The sequence below is a fragment of the Gastrolobium bilobum genome, unplaced genomic scaffold (genome assembly GCF_033153095.1).
Source record: "Gastrolobium bilobum isolate Gb01-03AN ecotype WA unplaced genomic scaffold, APGP_CSIRO_Gbil_v1 utg500, whole genome shotgun sequence".
NCBI classification, from domain to species: domain Eukaryota; kingdom Viridiplantae; phylum Streptophyta; class Magnoliopsida; order Fabales; family Fabaceae; genus Gastrolobium; species Gastrolobium bilobum.
In genome coordinates, this window is record NW_026896335.1 from 58,722 (window position 1) to 79,606 (window position 20,885).

General features: G+C 33.1%; 1 protein-coding gene and 1 long non-coding RNA gene across 2 annotated transcripts; both read left to right on the top strand.

The window, feature by feature from the left end:
- Window positions 1-2,343, top strand: LOC133299046 (uncharacterized). The gene is made up of 3 exons (XR_009749892.1): window positions 1-282; window positions 635-728; window positions 1,793-2,343. It is a non-coding gene; the product is annotated as an uncharacterized LOC133299046 (long non-coding RNA).
- Window positions 2,344-7,734: 5,391 nt separating this feature from the next.
- On the top strand, window positions 7,735-11,324 carry LOC133299044 (uncharacterized). The gene is made up of 3 exons (XM_061498446.1): window positions 7,735-8,751; window positions 9,602-10,288; window positions 10,623-11,324. Exons 1-3 carry the CDS (start codon window positions 7,765-7,767, stop codon window positions 11,205-11,207), a joined length of 2,259 nt encoding a protein of 752 aa, XP_061354430.1. The 5' UTR covers window positions 7,735-7,764; the 3' UTR covers window positions 11,208-11,324.
- Window positions 11,325-20,885: the final 9,561 nt, after the last annotated feature.

Consider the following 20,885-nt stretch of genomic DNA (forward strand, 5'->3'; position numbering starts at 1 on the left):
CCCTCTCGAATTCTCAGCCCTATTTCTTTATTCTCAAATTCTCAGTCTCAGACTCACTCGATTCATAACACACACCTCACCTTTTTAAATTCTGATTTCTTCATCTCTTTTTTCTTGCAAGTATTCTAATTTATCTTCAATTCTAATTTCTTCATTTCTCTCTTTCTTGACTAGGGTTTGGATATGTGTTTTGTTTGCAAAAATAGTGACCATGGCTCATTATCTCTCTTTCTTAGAGTGCTTCTCTTTGCTGCCATTTGCAGGTTTTTTTACTAATCGTGAGTAAGTTTGGGCTTTCAAACTCTTTAATTGTTTGATTTAGATTTTTTGGATATGAAAATAAAGTAGCGAAAATTATAGAAATTTGAAGCAGCCATTTAGCGTTAGTCATTTAAAATAGTGGAAATGAGATTTGACAGTGAAGGAATTGCAACAGCACGAGTTTATTTGAAAATAAAATTTTAGATGAATTTACGCTCATTTTGATTTCACAGACGTTAATGTGAAGGAATATAAATGTGAAATTTGTTATTTGACTCAAGATTACTGTTATACATACTATTCTAATAGGGGATTGGCTTAAATTGGCTTAATTTATTATTCTAATAGGTTTTCATTCCATCCTTTGAAACAGATTGGACTAACGTAAATCGGGAAATGCGAAGACATTGTCCTTTTTTTTGTTTCCTTCCACAAATTCCACGAAGTTTTTTCATCCAAATCTCACAGTAAGTTCTGATTGGAATTTGGTTTTATTTTCTTTATTTTTTTATGACAAATAGCAATGTAGCCAGCTATATGTATCTTTGATTTATTCTTTTGCAGAAAAATCAATAAAAAAGCAAATTCCAATGAGGAGCGCATGAGTATACTGTTTCAAAAAACTTTTTATTCTTGATGGCTAGAATAAATAGATGGATATTTTTCTCTTAAATTAGTTTCGTATAGGAAAGAATTATTTCTTTTTATCTTTTTTCTTCAAAAAAGCTATCTTTTTTCTTCTCTTAATCTATGTACTTCCCCCCTCTTCACTTGCAAGATCAAATGAAGGCTTTGAGTTCTGTAACCGTAAGCTCCCTCCCTCCCTCTCACTCTAATCTGTTTGTGTGGCTGCTGGGTTTAATGGGAACTTGAAATTCCCTCAGGACTTGCCCAAACATGTTTGTTTGTTCATTCAACTTCATGTACCTCTGTATTCTTGTCTTCTCAAAATCTGTTTATGTCTCTATTTATTGTGTTTTTTTTTTTGCGAGTCTCGGGTCAACGGAATGTTTTTGACAGCTTAGATGACTAAATTGCATGTGAGATGTTTCTTTTATTTATGGCTTTTGCAAGAGAAAAGGGGAAATCATATTCGCACTTTTCCTATCTCCTTAGAATATGTATGTTTCACAAGTTATTATTATTCCTGAACTACGTTTGGTAGTTCCCTCTGCTTACAGTCCACAATCTGTTATTAGGTGGTTAGTTACAGATTTTCATCGAGATACAAAGATTATTTTGGGCACTGTGTTTCCCATGCTCAATTAAATTAAGAATTGCATCCTTTGTGGTATGGTAAGGTTTATAAAAATAACCTTGTATTGGACCTGGACCTGCTGAGAATTGTCTTTGCTTTACTTTTATTGTTATGCTGCAGCAGGAGCAAAATGACTAAAGTTTTTTCTTAAACCACTTTTTGCCCGTTCCTCTACATTTTATGATTGCTTTGTTGGCTGAGTTATAAGAAATCATTTTTACTTTATTGAACTGTAATAATTTCTCAAGTTGTGATAACCATTGTCTTTGTCAGGGTTTTGTCTTGCCATACTTGAAGAATAAGTTGCTCCTTTGCAGTTTCCTCATTGTGCTTTCTTTGATTTGTGGTGCTTATTTCGTTGGTGATGCATTCGTTGCAAAGGAATACAAACAAGTATGCTTTTCTTTCCCCAAGTTTTAATTTTAAATTGCTAGATAGAAAATTAGGAATTTTATAGGAAATTTTTTTATGGTGTTGGTACAACGGTGGTTACTTCTTATAGCTATATTAGTAATGCAGTAGATATGTCTCTGGGAAAAATATACTGTATACGAGCTGATATTTTCTAGTTGATTCAGAACATGTTGCTCACTTTCACAGTTTAAAACTATCTCTGTAAACAATTCTTCAAGCTGTTACTTTTTGGTAAAATGTTGGAAAAATATAATGCTGGTTGATATCTGTTCATTCGAGTATCAACAAGATGTATCTTCTGGCTTGTATCTGCTGCTTGCAATTGATTAAAAAAATTAAGAAGATTCAGAAACTTGGACAGTCTAACAAAATTTTTGTTCTTCTGATCTTGTCAGAGGAAAAGAACAATTAACTGGTCAGATTTTATTATTTTTCTTGAAATTGTTGTATAATACTAAAGAATTACCTGATAGAAATTATATTGAGATATTGACATATATATTTGCTTGGAGTTCAAGGTCAAAAATTGGACTTAAACATTCCACCTTCCACATAATTTGATTACTGTCAGTTGCATATCATTTTTGTGCGAACAAGAAGTTGAAGGATCATTGTCCATTCCCCAGCTGCTAGAAGTTGTCTGGAATGATCGCCTATGGAAGAATGATGAATTCTTCTGCCTAGCCAATCCCTCAAAATCTGCATTTAATTCTACCACTGGCTGAGGAATGGGAGATGGTGTATAATACCCGCTACCTCCACTAGTACCAGGTAGATTGTTCAAAGTTTTTCCAATGAGAGCCAGCCATTTTTTGGCAGGACCATTGTCTTCTGCCCCTAAGATATTACCAGAATTCAAGGGAACTATCTCTTGAAATCTGCAATAGAGAGGTAGAATGTGTCATCAGTAACAACTAGTACTAAGTTTGCTTGGAAAAGACGTTAACAAGTACCAAATCCTACCCAAGAAAATAAATATCTGCAGGTGCTGAGGCATGAAGCCAATCATCTAAACTCAAATTACTTGGTGGGGATCTTCCAGCCACAATATTGTATTAAAATTTGCTTCCTCCATATCAATATGTGTAATTACATGCATCAAATATCGAGGCATTGAAGTCATAGACAATTGATAAAATAATTCGGATTTTGCTACTTCAAGAGCAATAACCAACAAAGATATTTAGTCTCATCAGTGGGATTAATTTCAATGGCATGAGATTCATAACACTTGCCCTTATTTTAATTTTGCATATTCATTTCATTAGCCACTTTCGTGTGGCTTCATTCCTTTTCATGATTTGACCCAATGTTAGATTTTCTATCATCACTTCAAAGGTTGTATCATCACTTGTGCTCATAGCCCTCAATAGCTAGAGTCTTTCACATATTTGACATTTGCTTCGGGCAATGCTTTTGAACAACATGTCTAAAATTAAATTATTTTCACTAATTCAGATATGGAAAAACACTATAATAACTATACATTGAATGAAAATTAATAATGATTCAAAACAGATAATTCATATTATAAATTGAGCATTAAAGATATTCAAGGTCTAATTAATATGATGCATTAAAGCACCATAATAATTGAAAATAAATATGATGGTCATGCTAAACATAAAGCATGTAACAACAATTATAGAAAAAATGGTAGAGATTCAAATGATCAATTCAAATGTTATATTTATAACAATCAGTTTGAACGAAAATTATCATTTTAAACGCTGTCAAATGTATTCCAAAATGAATAATAAATCTAAAAATTATAACTTTCAGTAACAATAATCATTAATGATGTAAATTCATAAGTGACACAATTACATTCAATTATAAAATTCACAAAACTATAACGGTAATAATAATTATTGTATCATTTAATACATATTCATAACCATATCAACTCCTTAATTCATACATTAAATCACTAATTCATACATTAAATTATTGAATAACATTTAACCATACATGAGACAACTGTAACGGTTTGAGATTTAATCATATATAAAATAATTGTAATGATTATTTAATTAACAATAAAATTTCAAATAAAAGAATGCATTTATTTGCACATCATCATAACTCTTTATTTGCATTCAATTAAAAGAATATTATAGAATAAAATAAATTATGCCCAAAATAAAACGGTTAAACTCATAAATAACCTACCATTCCATAGCAAGCATAAATGGTTGCAATATCAATATATGTATTATATCTCTCTTTATGAATGCATTGGAAAAAAAACATACATTGCTCCAAAGATTTCTCATTCATTTCAAAAATTAAATTTGATTGATGGCAAATGATTTGTAACTGCCCCCTTAACACAAAATTAATAGCAATATAAAAGGTAAAATTATTTGCACATAGTCTAATACACAAACAAAATTGATTACATATATTCTAATATATGGTTATATAATAATTGCAAGAAGATGACATATTGTCACAATAAATTTTATACAAACTAGAAATAAAAATAAAATTTGAGTTCGTAGTAAGATCCCACGAGCATCATACATCAATAAATTAATATAACAAATATGTGGTCCAAAGTCTAAGAAGTAGATCAACTTCAGATTGAACTATTATTTGGTAAATGACAATATTATATATAATAAATAAAATGTAACTGCAGCAGCATGGAAATGAATAGAAACAGTGCCTCTATTACCCTTTCCAAATTCTATGCTTTCAAGATGATAATGATCAAGTGGGTTAATTCCTTAGCAGTGCCATAGAAAAGTATATATATGGATATAATATATAAAAACAATATACTGGTTTGCGTGATATGCTTAAAGTATATATTGGTTGGTAGGCAACTTGTTTTAGCAATCTGGATCCAATATGGATTAAGCAAATGAAATTTAGAATATAAATCATGCGAGGCCCATCAACTTTAAAAATTGTCGAAAACATAATAACACATGTGCATACCAAACAATATGCTACTTAAAGAAACATAATAAACGAGAATAATTATATTGAATAAGAAGGGAAAGTATCAATATAAACCTGGATAATGGCTTTGCTATGAAAGGTCCAACACAGTAAAGAGTAGGGTTGGCAAAACGGGCCAACCCGGCTCGACCCGGCCCAACCCGCATTCAACCCGTAAAAATCGGGTCGGGTTAGGGTTGGCTCGAAAAAATAAACGAGCCAGAAAACTCAACCCAGCCCAACCCGAGCCGGGTTAGGGTTGGCTCGCGGGTTGGCTCGATAATCAGCTCGCGGGTTGGCTCGGAAAAAAGCTCGCGGGTTGGCTCGAAAACAAGCTCGCGGGTTGGCTCGCGAGTTGGCTCAAAAAAATTGATTTTTGTGGAACTAGTCTTATTTGTTCTCCAACACTGCATACATGTCTGAAAGAAATTAGCCAACCAAAATCTTAGAAAAGATGATAAACCCTTAGTTCATCAGGTTTTTCATCATGAATTAGTATTAATTTGTGTGATTAAATGATGGAAAAAGAGGTTAATGTCCTAGAATGTCCTCAACTACAAGTTCAAGAAGCTTTATTGAAATTTGCATTGTTCTTGTAGGAAAATCAAGCTTAAAAGGCAACTAGGAGAAGGAAGAAGATTCTGAAGAAGAGAAAAAATTCTAAGTGTTGAGCGCTAAAACGTTCATCCAGAACGTTTTAGCGCCCTGCTAAGAAAGAAGCCAAAAGATGCTGGTCTGGAGCGCTAAAACGTCCATCCAGAATGTTTTAGCGCGCTGCTGCACGTCAAAGCCAGAAATATGCAGGTCTTCAGCGTTAAAACGTTAAAGCTCAAACGTTTTAGCGCACTAATATTTAAAAAAAATACCCAACCCGCGAGCTGGCCCGTTTAACCCGAGGGCTAGCTCGTTTGGGTCTAGGTTGTATCGGATCGGGTTGTATCGGGTTGGCAGCTCATTTAGGCCAACCCAACCCGACTCATTTAGGACGGGTTGCGAGCCAAACCGACGGGTTGCGAGCCAAACCGACGGGTTGGCTCGTTTTTGCCAACCCTAGTAAAGAGGGGGAGCTTGTTTGGGTTCTTGAAAACACAAACTCACTGCTATGGCCTTAATTCACCGCCACAGGATCAAGCTCTTCAAACATGTTCACTATTATTCCATTTGATCTTGGAAAGTATGAGCAGAAAGACAACATCTCCCAATAAGCATGGTCATCCTATCCAACATAGGATCCAACATGTGCACCACCTTCAGCGGCGACGGCGAGCTACCAGGGACTCAAATCTCCAAACGCGACAGCCACATAGGCAACATAACAAGATGGAATAATCAGATTCAGATATTTTATGATAATAAGTCGAGGAAGCAAAACAAAGCAAAGAATAAAGTAAAAACACATCATCCTAAATCCGACAGCTACGAGTATTTCTGACACATTATCCAATACTGCAGATCAAGCTTTCCAAGATGTCGCCGGTGAAGGTTATGTCATCGAGCAAAATTGCAAAGTCACCACCAAGATCTAAATTGGGATGTCGCCGGTGAAGGTTATGTCGTCGAGCAAAATTGCAAAGTCACCACCGAGATCTAAATTGGGATGAATCGCAGATCGTGTTGATGACGTGTTGTAAAATAATTATAGATAACGAGGAGAAAAATATAGAGGTAAGAGAGAAGCACGAGTAGGGGTGTTCATCAACCGATCCAAACCGATTCAAACCGCGGTGACCGAACTGAAAAACCGAAAACCGAAAAACTGAAAACCGAAAAACCGAAAAAAAATCCCAAATTTTAATTGGATTGGATCGGTTTTCGGATTGGTAGATGAAAATCGATCCAATATATTAATTTCTTTCTACCTACTTGGGTCTTTCCCCAATCATAGCCCAAAAATTTATAAACTCAAGACCCATTAACCCATCAACTAAACCCTAGAAAAAACCTAGTCACATCTCATCAACAAAATTTTATCTATGTAGAGCTTCATATCTCTCTGTCCAAAAAAAAATTATATTATTGTTTACTAATGCTTTTGTATTTAAAAATAAATAAAATTCCAAAGCCAATATATACAAAAGATGGTATTTGCATAATAATCATGAAACAAATTTTAGAATTTTCAAAAAACCGAAAATCGATCCAATCCAACCGAAAAAAATTGGATTGGATCGGATCGGATTTCAAAAAAAATACAAACCGAATGGATGATTACATGATCAAACCGAAGGTATTGGATCAGATGATTTTTGCTTCCAAAACAGATCCAATCCAGACCGCGAACACCCCTAAGCACGAGAATATATTCTTGTTGTTTTATCATTTACTTTGATGCCTCTATTTATAGGCTCACAAGACAAGTACAGTTACAATATGATAAATGACCATAATTACTTATTCAATGGTCATAGAATATTCAACGGTCAAAACAGTCATTTATTTAAAATAGTTATATTTTTTTATATAATTGATTTATTTTTTCTTTTTTTCCTTTTTAATTTATTCTCTTCTCTGTTTTTTTGGTAATCCTCTTTTTTTTTTGTTTAGACATATATATTTTTCTTCTTTTTTATTTTTAGTCTTTTTATATATTTTATCTTATTTCTTCTTTAATTTTTTTCTCAATTTAATTTTTTTCTCAATTTAATTTTTTTTCTAAGAAAGATAAAATAACCAGGTTAATTTAATTTCTAATATATTAAATACTGGTTTAGATGAAAAAAATCATAAGCAATAAATAATTAAAATAAAATAAAAATATAAGTTATTTTTTTGAACTTTTTCGATTTTTTATACCTAAGTTAAGAGGGGTAGAGGGAAAATGATTAATAATGATTTGACAAATCAAAGGTGGGGAGGAGGATCGGAAAGTAGCAAGTCGAACGATGGCTTTGGATGGGAAGAAAGGTGAAGATATGGATTCGCTATTCGAAGGGATGGTACTGTTTAACACTGCCCAAATTGAAGTTGAGCTCCGTCCAGATGATATACAAGATGAAGATTCTCTTCAAAGTGATGCGGTCCCAACTTCAAAAGCAGCATCGTCGCAGCCCCTTGACGAGAATCTCTTCTCTGACCTGACGCTTATTGTCCCTCCCCTTCAAAACTTGGAAGTAACTGAAGCCGAGCATGATCTCCAATCGCAGCAACCATCTATATCTGCTACTACTGCTGCTGCTATTACCACGAGACAGGCCTCCAGAAGGAGAAAACGATCTGGCTTGAGAATAGGATATGGTAGAGACACCATTTTTTCCAACGATCTGCCCCAATCTCCTTCTTCCCTCCCCCAAACCGCTCTTCAAATTTCTGATAACCTACCTTCTGATACCCGTACCGATTCTGTTGGGGACACCCTTCCATCTTCGATCACCGCTGATGTTGTGGTTACGCAACCATGTACTGAATCTTCCTCGTTGCATGACGGTTCCAAATCGGATTATGAGAATCGGAAAGACGAAGATGTTTCTCAGGACGGTGAAACTTTTTCTGAGGCAGAGTTCCAGCAAATTAAGGCCCGCATACATGAGAAGCTTAACCACGCCCGTCAACTGGTGAACGCTGCTTCTGCTGTCCGAAAGGGTTCCATCAGGAACAGAAGAAAAGCCGCTGAGAATGCCAATCTTGTTTCCCTTAAGCACATGGAACTTGAAAAGCAATTGGAAGAAGCTTGTGAAGCTGAAGATTTTGAAAGGGCTGAAAAAGTTAGCGAAAACCTTTCTGCTGCCGAGAAGGATAGACAAGCTTTCGCCAATTCTTTGAGAGAAGCAGATGCCATAATCGATGCTCTAGATTTAAAATTGCAGCATGCCCTCGACTCTCTCATAGCTGCCGAGGAAGAAAGTGCAGTCTTACTCGAACATTATGCAATGGTTAGTAAAAAAAGGGGGCAATCTTTTATCTTATTCAAAACATGCATGCAAAACTTTCATATCTTTTTTATTTTTTAAGGAATGTATATCCACTCTATCTTAATCATTTATATTCTTCAATAACATCGTTTATAAGTTCAGATGCAATACTGACCAAGCCCGATTGAAATGTGATTGTCTACTTTACAGCATTTGTATTTCCTTGTAACTTCACATAAATCTATTAATGACATGAAACGTGATGGATTCTAGACGTTCATCCTCTGCTTAAATAAAAATACTTATCGGCAAGTGTTCCTGCTGGTGTGATTGATTCCACCTTTTAAATTAATGCTTTACAGGATTATTGATTTCTCACTAAAATGCCCATAAAATCGCATAACACCATTGGCAATGATGTAATTAATGGATCTTAATTTGGGTCCTATTTCACAGAATACTCAGATCCTTCTGTCTCTTTTACTCTCCCCAATGGCTAAGAAGCATGAACACCGACACAAGTGTCATGCTGTATCCGAGTGTCCACAGCTCCTCTTTTTTGGTGGCCTTGCTTCATGGTCCAATGATCATTGGAATCTAAGCTGTTAGAATAATATAAAACGGTTCCTTTATCCATATTGGTTCTGCTGGTTGTAATACCAGTACCTGATGACCTTTTAATACAAGTATGTACATAATAGATTATCTTCATTCATTACTCTGTGGACGATAGTGCTCAAGCTGTTAAGTTTCATCCATCGCCGTGCATTTTTATGTGCATAATTTTGCATGCCCTTATTGGCTTATTCATTAGGCTCCTCATTCTAAGTTATGGGTAGAATATCTAAAATGTCTATATTCCTTTTCCTAGAATGCTTCAAACAATGCAGATTTTGCCTTGAAGAAAGCAACATCAGTGCATTCAAAAGAAATGAACCAGTGGCTTTCGTCATCTGAAGCCTTGGAGGTTAAAAAGATGGAGTTGGAGATTGAATCACATTTTATAAGTGAAGCTCATTTAGATTTGAATAATACCATTGAGCATTCAATCCAAGATGACAAAAGAGAAAAAGATATCCTTTGTGAAAGAAAGGACATGCTAATGGTTGAATTGGAAAACCTTCTTGCTTTAGTTGAACAGAAACAAAAGGAGATAGCAGACAATGACTCTAATTTGAAAGCTGTAGAGAATAAGATGAGTAATGTTGTCTCTGGATTTAAAGAGATTCGGTCAAGCATTGATGTGATGTATGACAAATTGCAATCTGTCCTTGCTCAAGTGAAATTAGAGTCTGAAACTTTGGCACTAAAGAAGGAGGAAATTGATAACTTTCTCATTCAGGAAGAAGAAATGGGGGCAAAGCGTAGGGAAATTGTTAGGATTTCTGAGGAGGAAGCAAAAGGATACTGGGAAATAGTTGAACTAAGAAGAAGATTGATGTCATCTATCTTGAAGTCCAGGGAGGATAAATTGACCCTTGCAAACAATGAGGAAAAGCTTTCTGAAGACCTGAAATTGTTTCAGCAGGAGGTTTCTGCTGCAAGAGCTTCCTTGCAGGTTAATTCTTATACTGATTTTTATCTTTTTGAATTGTTTATATGGCTGAAATGTGATGCATAATCACAAAGACTCACTGCCTCTTGCCAGGCACCTGTGCGCTACCTAATAACCTTAAATTTGAAGTTATACACAAGCTAAGCTGCTTGAATGTTTATTGGGTTGAGCAAATGCTATAAAAATATAAAATGGTTCCACATGTAATCAAATCCATGATATCTTGTTTTTGTGTTGTTTATCCTAAGCAAGTAAGGTCTATTGATGTTTCTTTCCCCCCTGAAAAAATAATATTTTGTTTTTTATTTGTTCACAAATGTCATTGCACTGTTTTTAGGAACTATCTTCAAGAAAGTCAAACATCCAGCAAGATATAGCATCGTTCAAGCAGAGGATTATTTTCATAGATAAAAGAGTCCCAGAACTTGAAGCAGAAAAGAAAGTTGCTACTGCTGCAAGAAATTTCAAGGAGGCTGCACGTATAACTACTGAGGCTAAGTCACTGAGTGTTGAAAAAGAGGGCATGCAGATAGACATGGATTCGGCCACTTTAAATCTTGAGAAGCTTGAGGAAGAAATTGAAGACACCCTTAATAAATTGCAGGAGACTGAGGGAGTGATTTTATTGAAGGAAAAAGAGTTGGCAATGGCTAGATATCAAAGGCTACTTTTGACTGCTTCTACTGCTAGAGCAGAAAAAGCTGCCACACTAGAAATGGGTGATGTAGAAGAAGCTAATCTCCTGCTTGCAGAAGCTGAAGCAGCAGACTGTGAAGCTGAGAAACTTCAATCCACATACAATTTCAAGGCAGAAGACTTCACAAGTTTAAGAAAACAATTAATTTCAATGGATCTTGTATCGTATCTTGATCAGAAGCAATTGGCAGAATTAGCTGTGTCACTTGATATTTTTACTGGCTGATTGTTGAAACTAGATTTTAATGGATTTAGTGACAATAGATACAAGATTTATGAAGAGGATACTAATGTTACTAGAAGTGCTGAAGTGCAACATGAATGTCCAACTCTTGGGTATGCATCTCTATATTTTACTCATTACTGAGTATGAGAACTCTGCAATTTTCCCTCTTTTTCAATTTGAGGTGTTCTACCCAAACCCCCAACTAAAAGTAAAATGGAATAACTCAGAACAACAAAAAGAGATTATAGTAACTTTGCTATTATCTTCGAGGAAAGTGAAGACTCTTTGATTTCAAGAGTGAATTGCATGATTCGCAATGCCAAAATAAAAATTACACAGGTGAGGCGAAGACACCAAAATCAAAATTACAAAGGTTGTGGCTTGTTTTTCTTCCATAAACTAAATTTCAATCAAGCAATAGCTTAGCCACACCTACAATTATAGTAAAAAAAACTAGATAGAAGTGAATTTGAAAAATCTATCATTGCAAACTACTCGCATCCACACTGCATGTTTGCAAGTTTACTATATTGTATTTAATTATGTATTTTATTTTACTTCAACAGAGCTACTTTTTTAGAATTTAATTTTGATTCATTGCAAATAATTTTTTTTACGTAACTATTCAATAATATGTTGACTCAGTGTTAAAAGAATTTAATTATAACAACCACTTGAAAAAGTCAAATATTTAAATGGCGTGTAGAAATAATTTAGTCATTGTGCAAAAAGGTAATATAATAAAAGTGAAAATAACCAATGTTGAAGTAGAGAACTCAGAAGAAGTTGGTACGTAATTCAATTAGTTTAATTGATTAAATGGTTAATCAAATCACTTTTTATAAACTATTCAATGAAATTTATGACATATGATCCGGACCAACTACATGTGAAATAGAGGCCAAATTGCTAAAGGCCCAGTCCAAAAAACCCCTGTGACATGACTATAAAAGCAATCCATCCCACATAGGAAGCATGGATCTCGATTAAGCCAAACATGACTTAGCCTTAAGGGAATTATCATTGCCGAGATCAGCAGCTCAGGTAAGTTGGCCACCATCAGGAACTAGTGAATGAATGGCAACTCATACTTGCCACCATATCTACTGAATCTACTACTGAACATAGGCTTGCCCACCAAGAAATAGACTGAGAGGCCACCCTTCTCTACCAATAAATGGGAACACAGTCCTATGAAGTAATTAATTATGAGTGTAGGTTGTTGGCGTAATTAATTATGGGGTTGGATGGAAGCTTAATGCATGTTAAAACAAGAAAAATTCACTAGGAATGTTGGTATGCATGTCTCGGCCTTGACGGCCAATGTTGGGAAATTATTGTTGAGTGTGAAATGGCATGAATAAATGATGTGGTGTGTTAGTGAACATTGTTGGTGAGATTAAACCATGAGTTGAAAACATGATAAACAATGCAAAAACACCTTGGCCTTTGGAACCATATGAGGAGTTTTGGGGGGAAATTGGGTAATGTGAAGTTGAAGTTAGATGATGGATTCATTAGTAATGTAGTAGGATGCTAATGGTGTATTGATGATTACATGAAATTAAAATTATCATTTTGGGCATTTCCTTGAGTCATGGCTGAAGCCATGCATGGATAGGATAGGCTTTATGTGTTTGATTTCTTGTATGGTCAAGTTGTATATTGACCGTTGGTTGTATGACCTTGTAGATTGAAGCACTTGAATAGCTTGATGGAGGCATGATCTAAGGGTTTGAAACCATTGGGTTCTTGTGTATCAAGAAATTGGTAAGTATGAACTTATGTTCATCATTAGGGTATTGATTGATGCTTGGTTGATGTTGTTTTATTCATGTTATGACATAGGTGTGAATATTGTATAGCTACATTGTAATAATATCAAGTGAGGTTGCTCGTGGAGGAAGTAACTTGTGGTTGAAGCTATCTATTTTGGAAGCTTCAAAGAGGTAAACTTCTGTGTCCTGGGGTTAATCCCTTTGTGTGTGCTCCACCACGCCCTTTGAGGGTAGTGGTTGGATTTGTGATCTCTGGTAATGCATGTTAGAGTGTGTTCATGCATTTTGACATGTTGTATAGCATGTTATGGTATTTATACCTATATCTTTGGCCAATAGATAGATATTGTGGGGACTTCTACTAGATAGGTCTTCGTAGGGAGTTCTAGTCAGATTTTACCGTAAGGCTGTCTTCATTTTGGGAGCGGCACTAAGAATGTCTCGGGAGTTGTAAGTATATATCCTTAAATAATATCCTCGTGTGAATGTTCTTGGATGTGTGCCCAGTGATTATTATGATTTTGTATGTTATACTGTACATTTGTTATTATTGTATGCATATTGAGTGAGTCATTGGGTGGAGTGACCTTCCAGGACCTTTGATTTACTGAAATTGTCAAATCTCACCCCGTGTTTGGGGAACCACATTTCAGGTACTAGTGATGGAGCTGGAGGATCCCTGGGCAAGAAGCCCATCTAGGGTTGTAGTCGTTGGATATATTGGATATGTGGATGTCTTCATACATGTTGTATTTATGATCATTGTATATCTTGTATATTTTTTGGAACATTGGATATTTATAAGTTGAACTTTGATTTAGACCTTTGTATAGATTATTAAAGGGATGTAATAGTTATATTTTGCAAATGATATAAATTGGTATGAATATTCATGAAAGAATTGGTTATATGATATATGCATGATAGAAGGGCTTATGCCTATTGTGGTAAATTGTTATATTTGGATATAAGGAGGTATGATATAATTGGGGAGTATCATAGAATGTGTAATTGGAGGAACCTTGAAATGGCCAATTGGCATGAAATGTAATTGTTGATGACATTTGTAATATCCCAGAAAATTAATAGTAATTTATAATAATAATAAATAAATAATAATAATAATAAACTATAAATTAGTAGTAATAATATATGGGTTTTATTATTCTCCTTCAACATAAGATAGGTATCTTATGTTGTAGAGATAAAATGGGTGGGTCCCACCATTACAAGAAAAAAGAAAAAAAAAAGACGAGGTGCGGAAATCGAAGTGAGAGAGTAGGAGAGAAGTAATCTTATGCAAAAGGAGAGTAATATTGTAATACCCCATATTTTTATTAACTTTAACCTTATGCCTTTTAGTTAATTTGAGGAGCTCAAACTTTTAAGTTTCGAGGACGAAACTTCTTTTAAGGAGGGTAGAATGTAATACCCCATATTTTTATTAATAAAATAATAATAATAATAAACTATAAATTAGTAGTAATAATAATATAGATATATATAAATAAATATTATGGTGATAGATAGCAAAGTAGAATATTAATTTTATTTTTGATAAAATTATTTTGTGCGATATGAGTGCTATTGGAAAATAATTTTGATACTTTGTAATACTCTAAATTATTTATAATAACATAATATTAATATGTACATATATATATATATATTAGATGATAAATTGTAATTAATTGGATTATTAATTGATTGATGATTTAAGCATTTATGTTTGATTGGTAATGTTTGATTGATAATGATTGATTAATAATGATTGATTGATAATGTTCGATTGATAATGTTCGATTGGTAATGTTTGATAGGTAATGATTGATTGGTAATGTTGATTGGTAATTTGATTAGATATAATGAGTTAGCATTGAGTTAGTAATGTATGAAGTCAATATCTGAGTCAAATACATCAATAAAGAAAAAGGAAATAAATGCACGAAACTCATATCCGAGCTCAAAACTTCAACTATAAATAGAGGCCTAGCCTAAACAAACTAATTCACTCTTCAACATTTCTCCTCTACTACTCTCTCTATGATAATAGTTGTTTGATTTATGATACTTTGGAAAATTATAATGCCCTTGAGTAACTCATTTAGAGATGATAATACTTAAAGAATAAATAATTATGATTGAATCTTTCCTGATTGTGTGTGTTTGTAATAAATTAATGGTGGGAGGATAGCTTTGGGATGGTACCTCCCAAGGTGATGAACATAACTTTTGGGCTTTATGCCTCCGATGTGAAACTGATGTGAAAAAGATTATATCCGTTCTTCCCAAAGTGGTATCTGGTAACAGTGGTTTTTTCCCGGGGTACTAGTAGCAACTTTGGGAAGAGGTGTGCACACTAGGAAGATGTGAATTGATTATGGCCAATTTTGATTATACGTGGCTGGTAACAGTGGTTTTTTCCCGGGTCACGGGGTAGACTGGCAGGGTTTCCCGGGAATTAGTTTGTTTAGGCTAGGCCTCTATTTATAGTTGAAGTTTTGGGCTCGGATATGGGTTTTGTGCATTTATTTTCTTTTTCTTTATTGATGTATTTGACTCAGATATTGACTTCATACATTACTGACTCAATGCTAACTCATTATATCTAATCAAATTACCAATCAACATTACCAATCAATCATTACCTATCAAACATTACCAATCGAACATTATCAATCGAACATTATCAATCAATCATTATTAATCAATCATTATCAATCAAACATTACCAATCAAACATAAATGCTTAAATCATCAATCAATTAATAATCCAATTAATTACAATTTATCATCTAATATATATATATATATATGTGTACATATTAATATTATGTTATTATAAATAATTTAGAGTTTTACAAAGTATCAAAATTATTTTCCAATAGCACTCATATCGCACAAAATAATTTTATCAAAAATAAAATTAATATTCTACTTTGCTATCTATCACCATAATATTTATTTATGTATATCTATATTATTATTACTACTAATTTATAGTTTATTATTATTATTATTTTATTAATAAAAATATGGGGTATTACAAATATTTCCCATAATATATATATATACACACATATATATATATGATGGTTATAGATAACAAATTATAATATAAATTTTGATAAAATGATTTTGTGCGATATATGTGTTATATGAGTGCTATTGGAAAATAATTTTGATACTTTGTAATACTCTAGATTATTTATAATAAAATAATATTGATATGTATATATATATATATATATATATATATATATATATATTAGATGATAAATTATGATTAATTGATTTATTAATTATTGATGATTTATGTATTAATGTTTGATTAGTAATGTTTGATTGGTAATTTGATTAGATATGATCAGTCAATCATGAGTCAGTCTTGAGTTAGCAAATAAGTTAGCTGTATTCTAAGCCATAAAGAAAATAAGAATAAAATAGTGTATAAAGTCAAAATCTGAGCCAGATATATCAATGAAGAATAAGGAAATAAATGCATGAAACCCATATCCGAGCCCAAAACTTCAACTATAAATAGAGGCCTAGCCTAACCAAACCAATTCACTCTTCAACATTTCTCCTCTATTACTCTCTCTCTCTTCTTACTTCAAAAGTTTATTTATATGCCAACTGGTTCTCTGCCCCAAATTATTCTCTTCTAGAAGTTAGCAAAAACAGGAGATCAGGTAATCCTAATCCCTAGAGAGCCATAGGTTATATTGATATGAATTTTGATATATGTAATCCTAATCCTTAGGAAATTTTAGGATATTTTCATATGTTATATTAATTCTTTTTCTTTTAACTTTAGAAATTAATAGGATAAATTATTATTTTGGTATGAATAATTGAATTAAATTTATTTATTTAAATTAAACCTTTAACGATAATAAATAGGAATAATTGAATTATTTAAATTATGATATCCTTGAATAACTATAATGATTGATATCAATATTGATATGATTAGAGCTTTATTGTAATAAATGTTTGAATTATGATATGATATTTGAATTATGATTTGAAAAATTATGATATGATGATTGGATTTGAGTTTTACTCTTTGAATTTTGATTTGGAAAATTATGATATGATGATTGGATTTGGATTTTACTTTGGTAGATGTTGAATATAAAAATTATGATATTATTGGATAATGGATTTGAAAATTATGATGGATTTGAAAATTGTGATATTATTGGATAATGGATTTGAAAATTATCATTGAAAGATTGAATTTGAAAATCATACTCTTGATTAAATTGATGTGGAAATCATGAAAACTATTTGACAATTATGAGAATCGTGACAAGATTGAATTGATTGTGTGATTAATTAATTAGTGGGAGCATAGCTTTGGGATGGTACCTCCCAAAGTGATGAACACAACTTTTGGGCTTTATGCATTTGATATTTATTTGATGTGACAATGATGTTTACGTTCTTCCCAAAGTGGTATCTGGCAACAGTGGTTATTTCTCGGCTAGTAGCAATTTTGGGAAGAGGTGTGCACACTAGGATTTGATATTTTGATGATGGCCAATTTTGATGATACGTGGCTGGCAACAGTGGTTATTTCCCGGGTCACGGGGTAGACTGGCAACAGTGGTTATTTCACGGGTCTACCATGGTTCTCTTCCCACTAAGTACAATGAACTTAAACATGATTAATAATGAAATGTTATTTGATTTGATTATGATGAATGTCATTGACTTGTGAATATTACCATTTATGTAATATTATGATTAATGTTGTGCTGAGTATGTTAGTTGATAATTACCCTTACTAAATGGATTAAATAAAGATTAATATAATAACAAGTTGATGTTTGATTTGAATTTTTGAGTTATATTATTTTATTGGATTATTATGAGTTTTATTTATTTATTTATTTTTGTATATCAGATTTGGATTACCAGCTTTGCTGACTTTTGTGTTTGTTTGACTGCAATGATCCTGCGGGGCTGCGGGGAGCAGGGTTTCAGTGAATCAGGTTACAAAGGATCAGGCTAGCAGTGGGCAGTGAAGATAACTACTCAGAGATTTTTAGCTAATCCTAAATTTTATAAATAAGTCATATCTCTGATTTTATTGTAATATTTATGAATGTAATAAAGAGCCTTGCACTTGTCCCTTTACAGGTGCGGCGGTAACATTTCTCCAAATTAGTTTTAGATTAGCTTCCGCAATAAATATAAGATCTTAATAAATAATTAAATGTTTAATTTTATTTTATTGAAATTTCTCTATTATAGGAATATTTTATTATTGTTAAAATTGTTAGAAATTTGGGGGTGTTACAACATTAGTTGTTGGAAGTGTATAAATGGACAATTGAGTAAACTAATGGATAAATAGTTGTGAAATGCATAATGTACTTAAATTGGATAATGTTGATAGAAGTTAGTGCACTCCTGTTTGTTGGGCAATGAGTGGCCATTCCAAATGTATATTAGGTACCAAGTTTGAGAAATGAACAAAGTGTATAAAAACAAAGATGTGATGTCAAATTTTTAGTAAAATCTAGGAATTTTTTATTTTTTTTTTATAACAAAAATCTAGGAATTTTATCTCTGACTTTGGAGAGCCGTATCTCCCTCAATACTTGGCCAAATGAGGCGTTTGACTACTCATTTTTAAGCTTAGGATGTCTCCTACCTTGTCCTAAAATTTGAAAATTTAAAAAGTTGAAAAAGTACCTAGAATATGGATTTTGGCCCCATTACCGAGAGGGCAGTTTTTCTGCCAATTTTGACGTTAACTTGTGACGAGCATATCTCCTTTGTTTCTCAATGAAACGAGGCGTGTGATATATAAAATTAAAACTTAGAGTGTCTAGTTTTTTGTGTAAAAATATGATAATAAACTAGGTGAGGGAACATGCTTTTTTCGAATTAGTTCGCTGTTGTATTCCACTGTTGACCATTTTGGATAATTAATTTACGACGAATATATCTGGAGTTATACAACTCCTATGGAGAAGTGTAATATGTCACTTTAAAGCTTATGAAGTCTAGAATAACATATTAGAAGATGAGAATTTATGTACATGTAGTCCCTTCCCAGATTGGAGATAGTAAGAATCTGTCAGTGCAAGAATTGACAATATGTGAATTGGGCTTTGTTGGTTTATGAGAATCACTTAGCTATAATTAATAGGCGTAGTATGATATCTATAAGATCAAATAAATTATTTCGCAATAGTATTTGGGTTATAATCACGGATATAATTATGTTAAATACATAAATGAATTTTAACGAAAACGTTTATTAAACGAAAAGGAAAAAAGTTTTACCGTATTCTAATTCAACTATTGTGATTGTAAATGCGCTTAATATCATATGTGATGAAAATATACCGATATACAATGGGGTGTTACACCACCCCTTTCTTCCAATAAACGTGAACATCGTCCTATGAAAGACGATGAGAAATAAAAGTACTCAAGTACTATAAATACAGAGGCTTATAGCCCAGGTATGAAATCTCTCTTTGAATACTTGAACCTCTGAATACTGAACTGATTTGAACGTCGGAGTACCTTTGTAGGTACCCCCAGTTGCTTCCAAATTGTCCAGATATGCAAAAGTGCTGACCAACCATCTCGCAAAGCATTCATCCATCTCGTCATGCACCCCAACATCTCAGCAAAGATACATTCTTTTCTCATTCTCTTCATCAACATCCTTCATCGTCAATTGTGTGTGATTAGTCTCAACCCAATTCGTGTTGGACTAATCAATATGTAATGAGATTTCATATGTTAATATGAATTTTTAGCAAAAAATTATATTCAATTTTCTAATACTTAATAAATAAATAATTATTGTGAAATTTCTTTCTTTCTTTTTTTGGATAAAATTGTGAAATTTCTTAATATAGATAGATGAGATCTATACATTATTCACCATTTAACCCAATAAAAACCTTGGGAAGAAGGTAGAAATGGACTGAATGAAGAAAAAGCTTGAGATGATATGGCAGAATAATAGATGGTTCGCTGAATCGAATATAGGGAATGATTATCTCGTCGTACGACTTCTATCTAATCAAGATCGAGAAAATGCTTTGGAATGGGAACTTGCATTCTTGGTCATTACATTTGAGTTTGTGGGGACAGTGACCAAAATGTCACTGTTCACTGACTTTTTTACCTAAATGCCACGCGAACGTGACATTTCCCAATATGCCACGCGGGCAAGTTTGCTACAGTGCCCAGCGATCTTGGTTTGCTGACGTGGCATGTTTCTGGTGGACAACAAGTTCGCTACTCCCAGTAGCGAACTATGTTGCAATAAATGCTGACACATTGGAGAAGTTCACTGCCACATGCAGCGAACTAGGTGTGCCACGTGTCTGACATGCACCAAGTTCGCTGAAGGTCCAAGCGAACTAGGTGCCACGTGGCACAATCAGAAGTAATGTATCAATCACAATAAAACACAAAAAATGAAGGAAAATGGCAATTTAATTAATGTGTCAATCAAAATTAATGTGCCAATTAGCAATCACAATTAATGTGTCAATCACAATTAGCATACAAATAGGATTAACTTTTGATTGTATAAATCACAATTAATGTACCAATCACCAATTACTTCGGAGGGCCATAACTTTTGATTCGGATATCCAAATTAGATATTTTTTATTTTATTTCATATAACATTTCAAGATCTACCAAATGACACCTCATTTGACATATTTTATCTCTCACAAACATCGTTCGAATTTGTAACAATGATATCACAAACAATTAATCTAACGATCAAAATCAATTGCGATTGATATATTAATTGTGATTGGTGATTGGTATATTAATTGTGATAAAAAATAATTGTGAATGGTGATTGATATATTAATTGTGATTGGTGATTGGTGATTGGTACATTAAT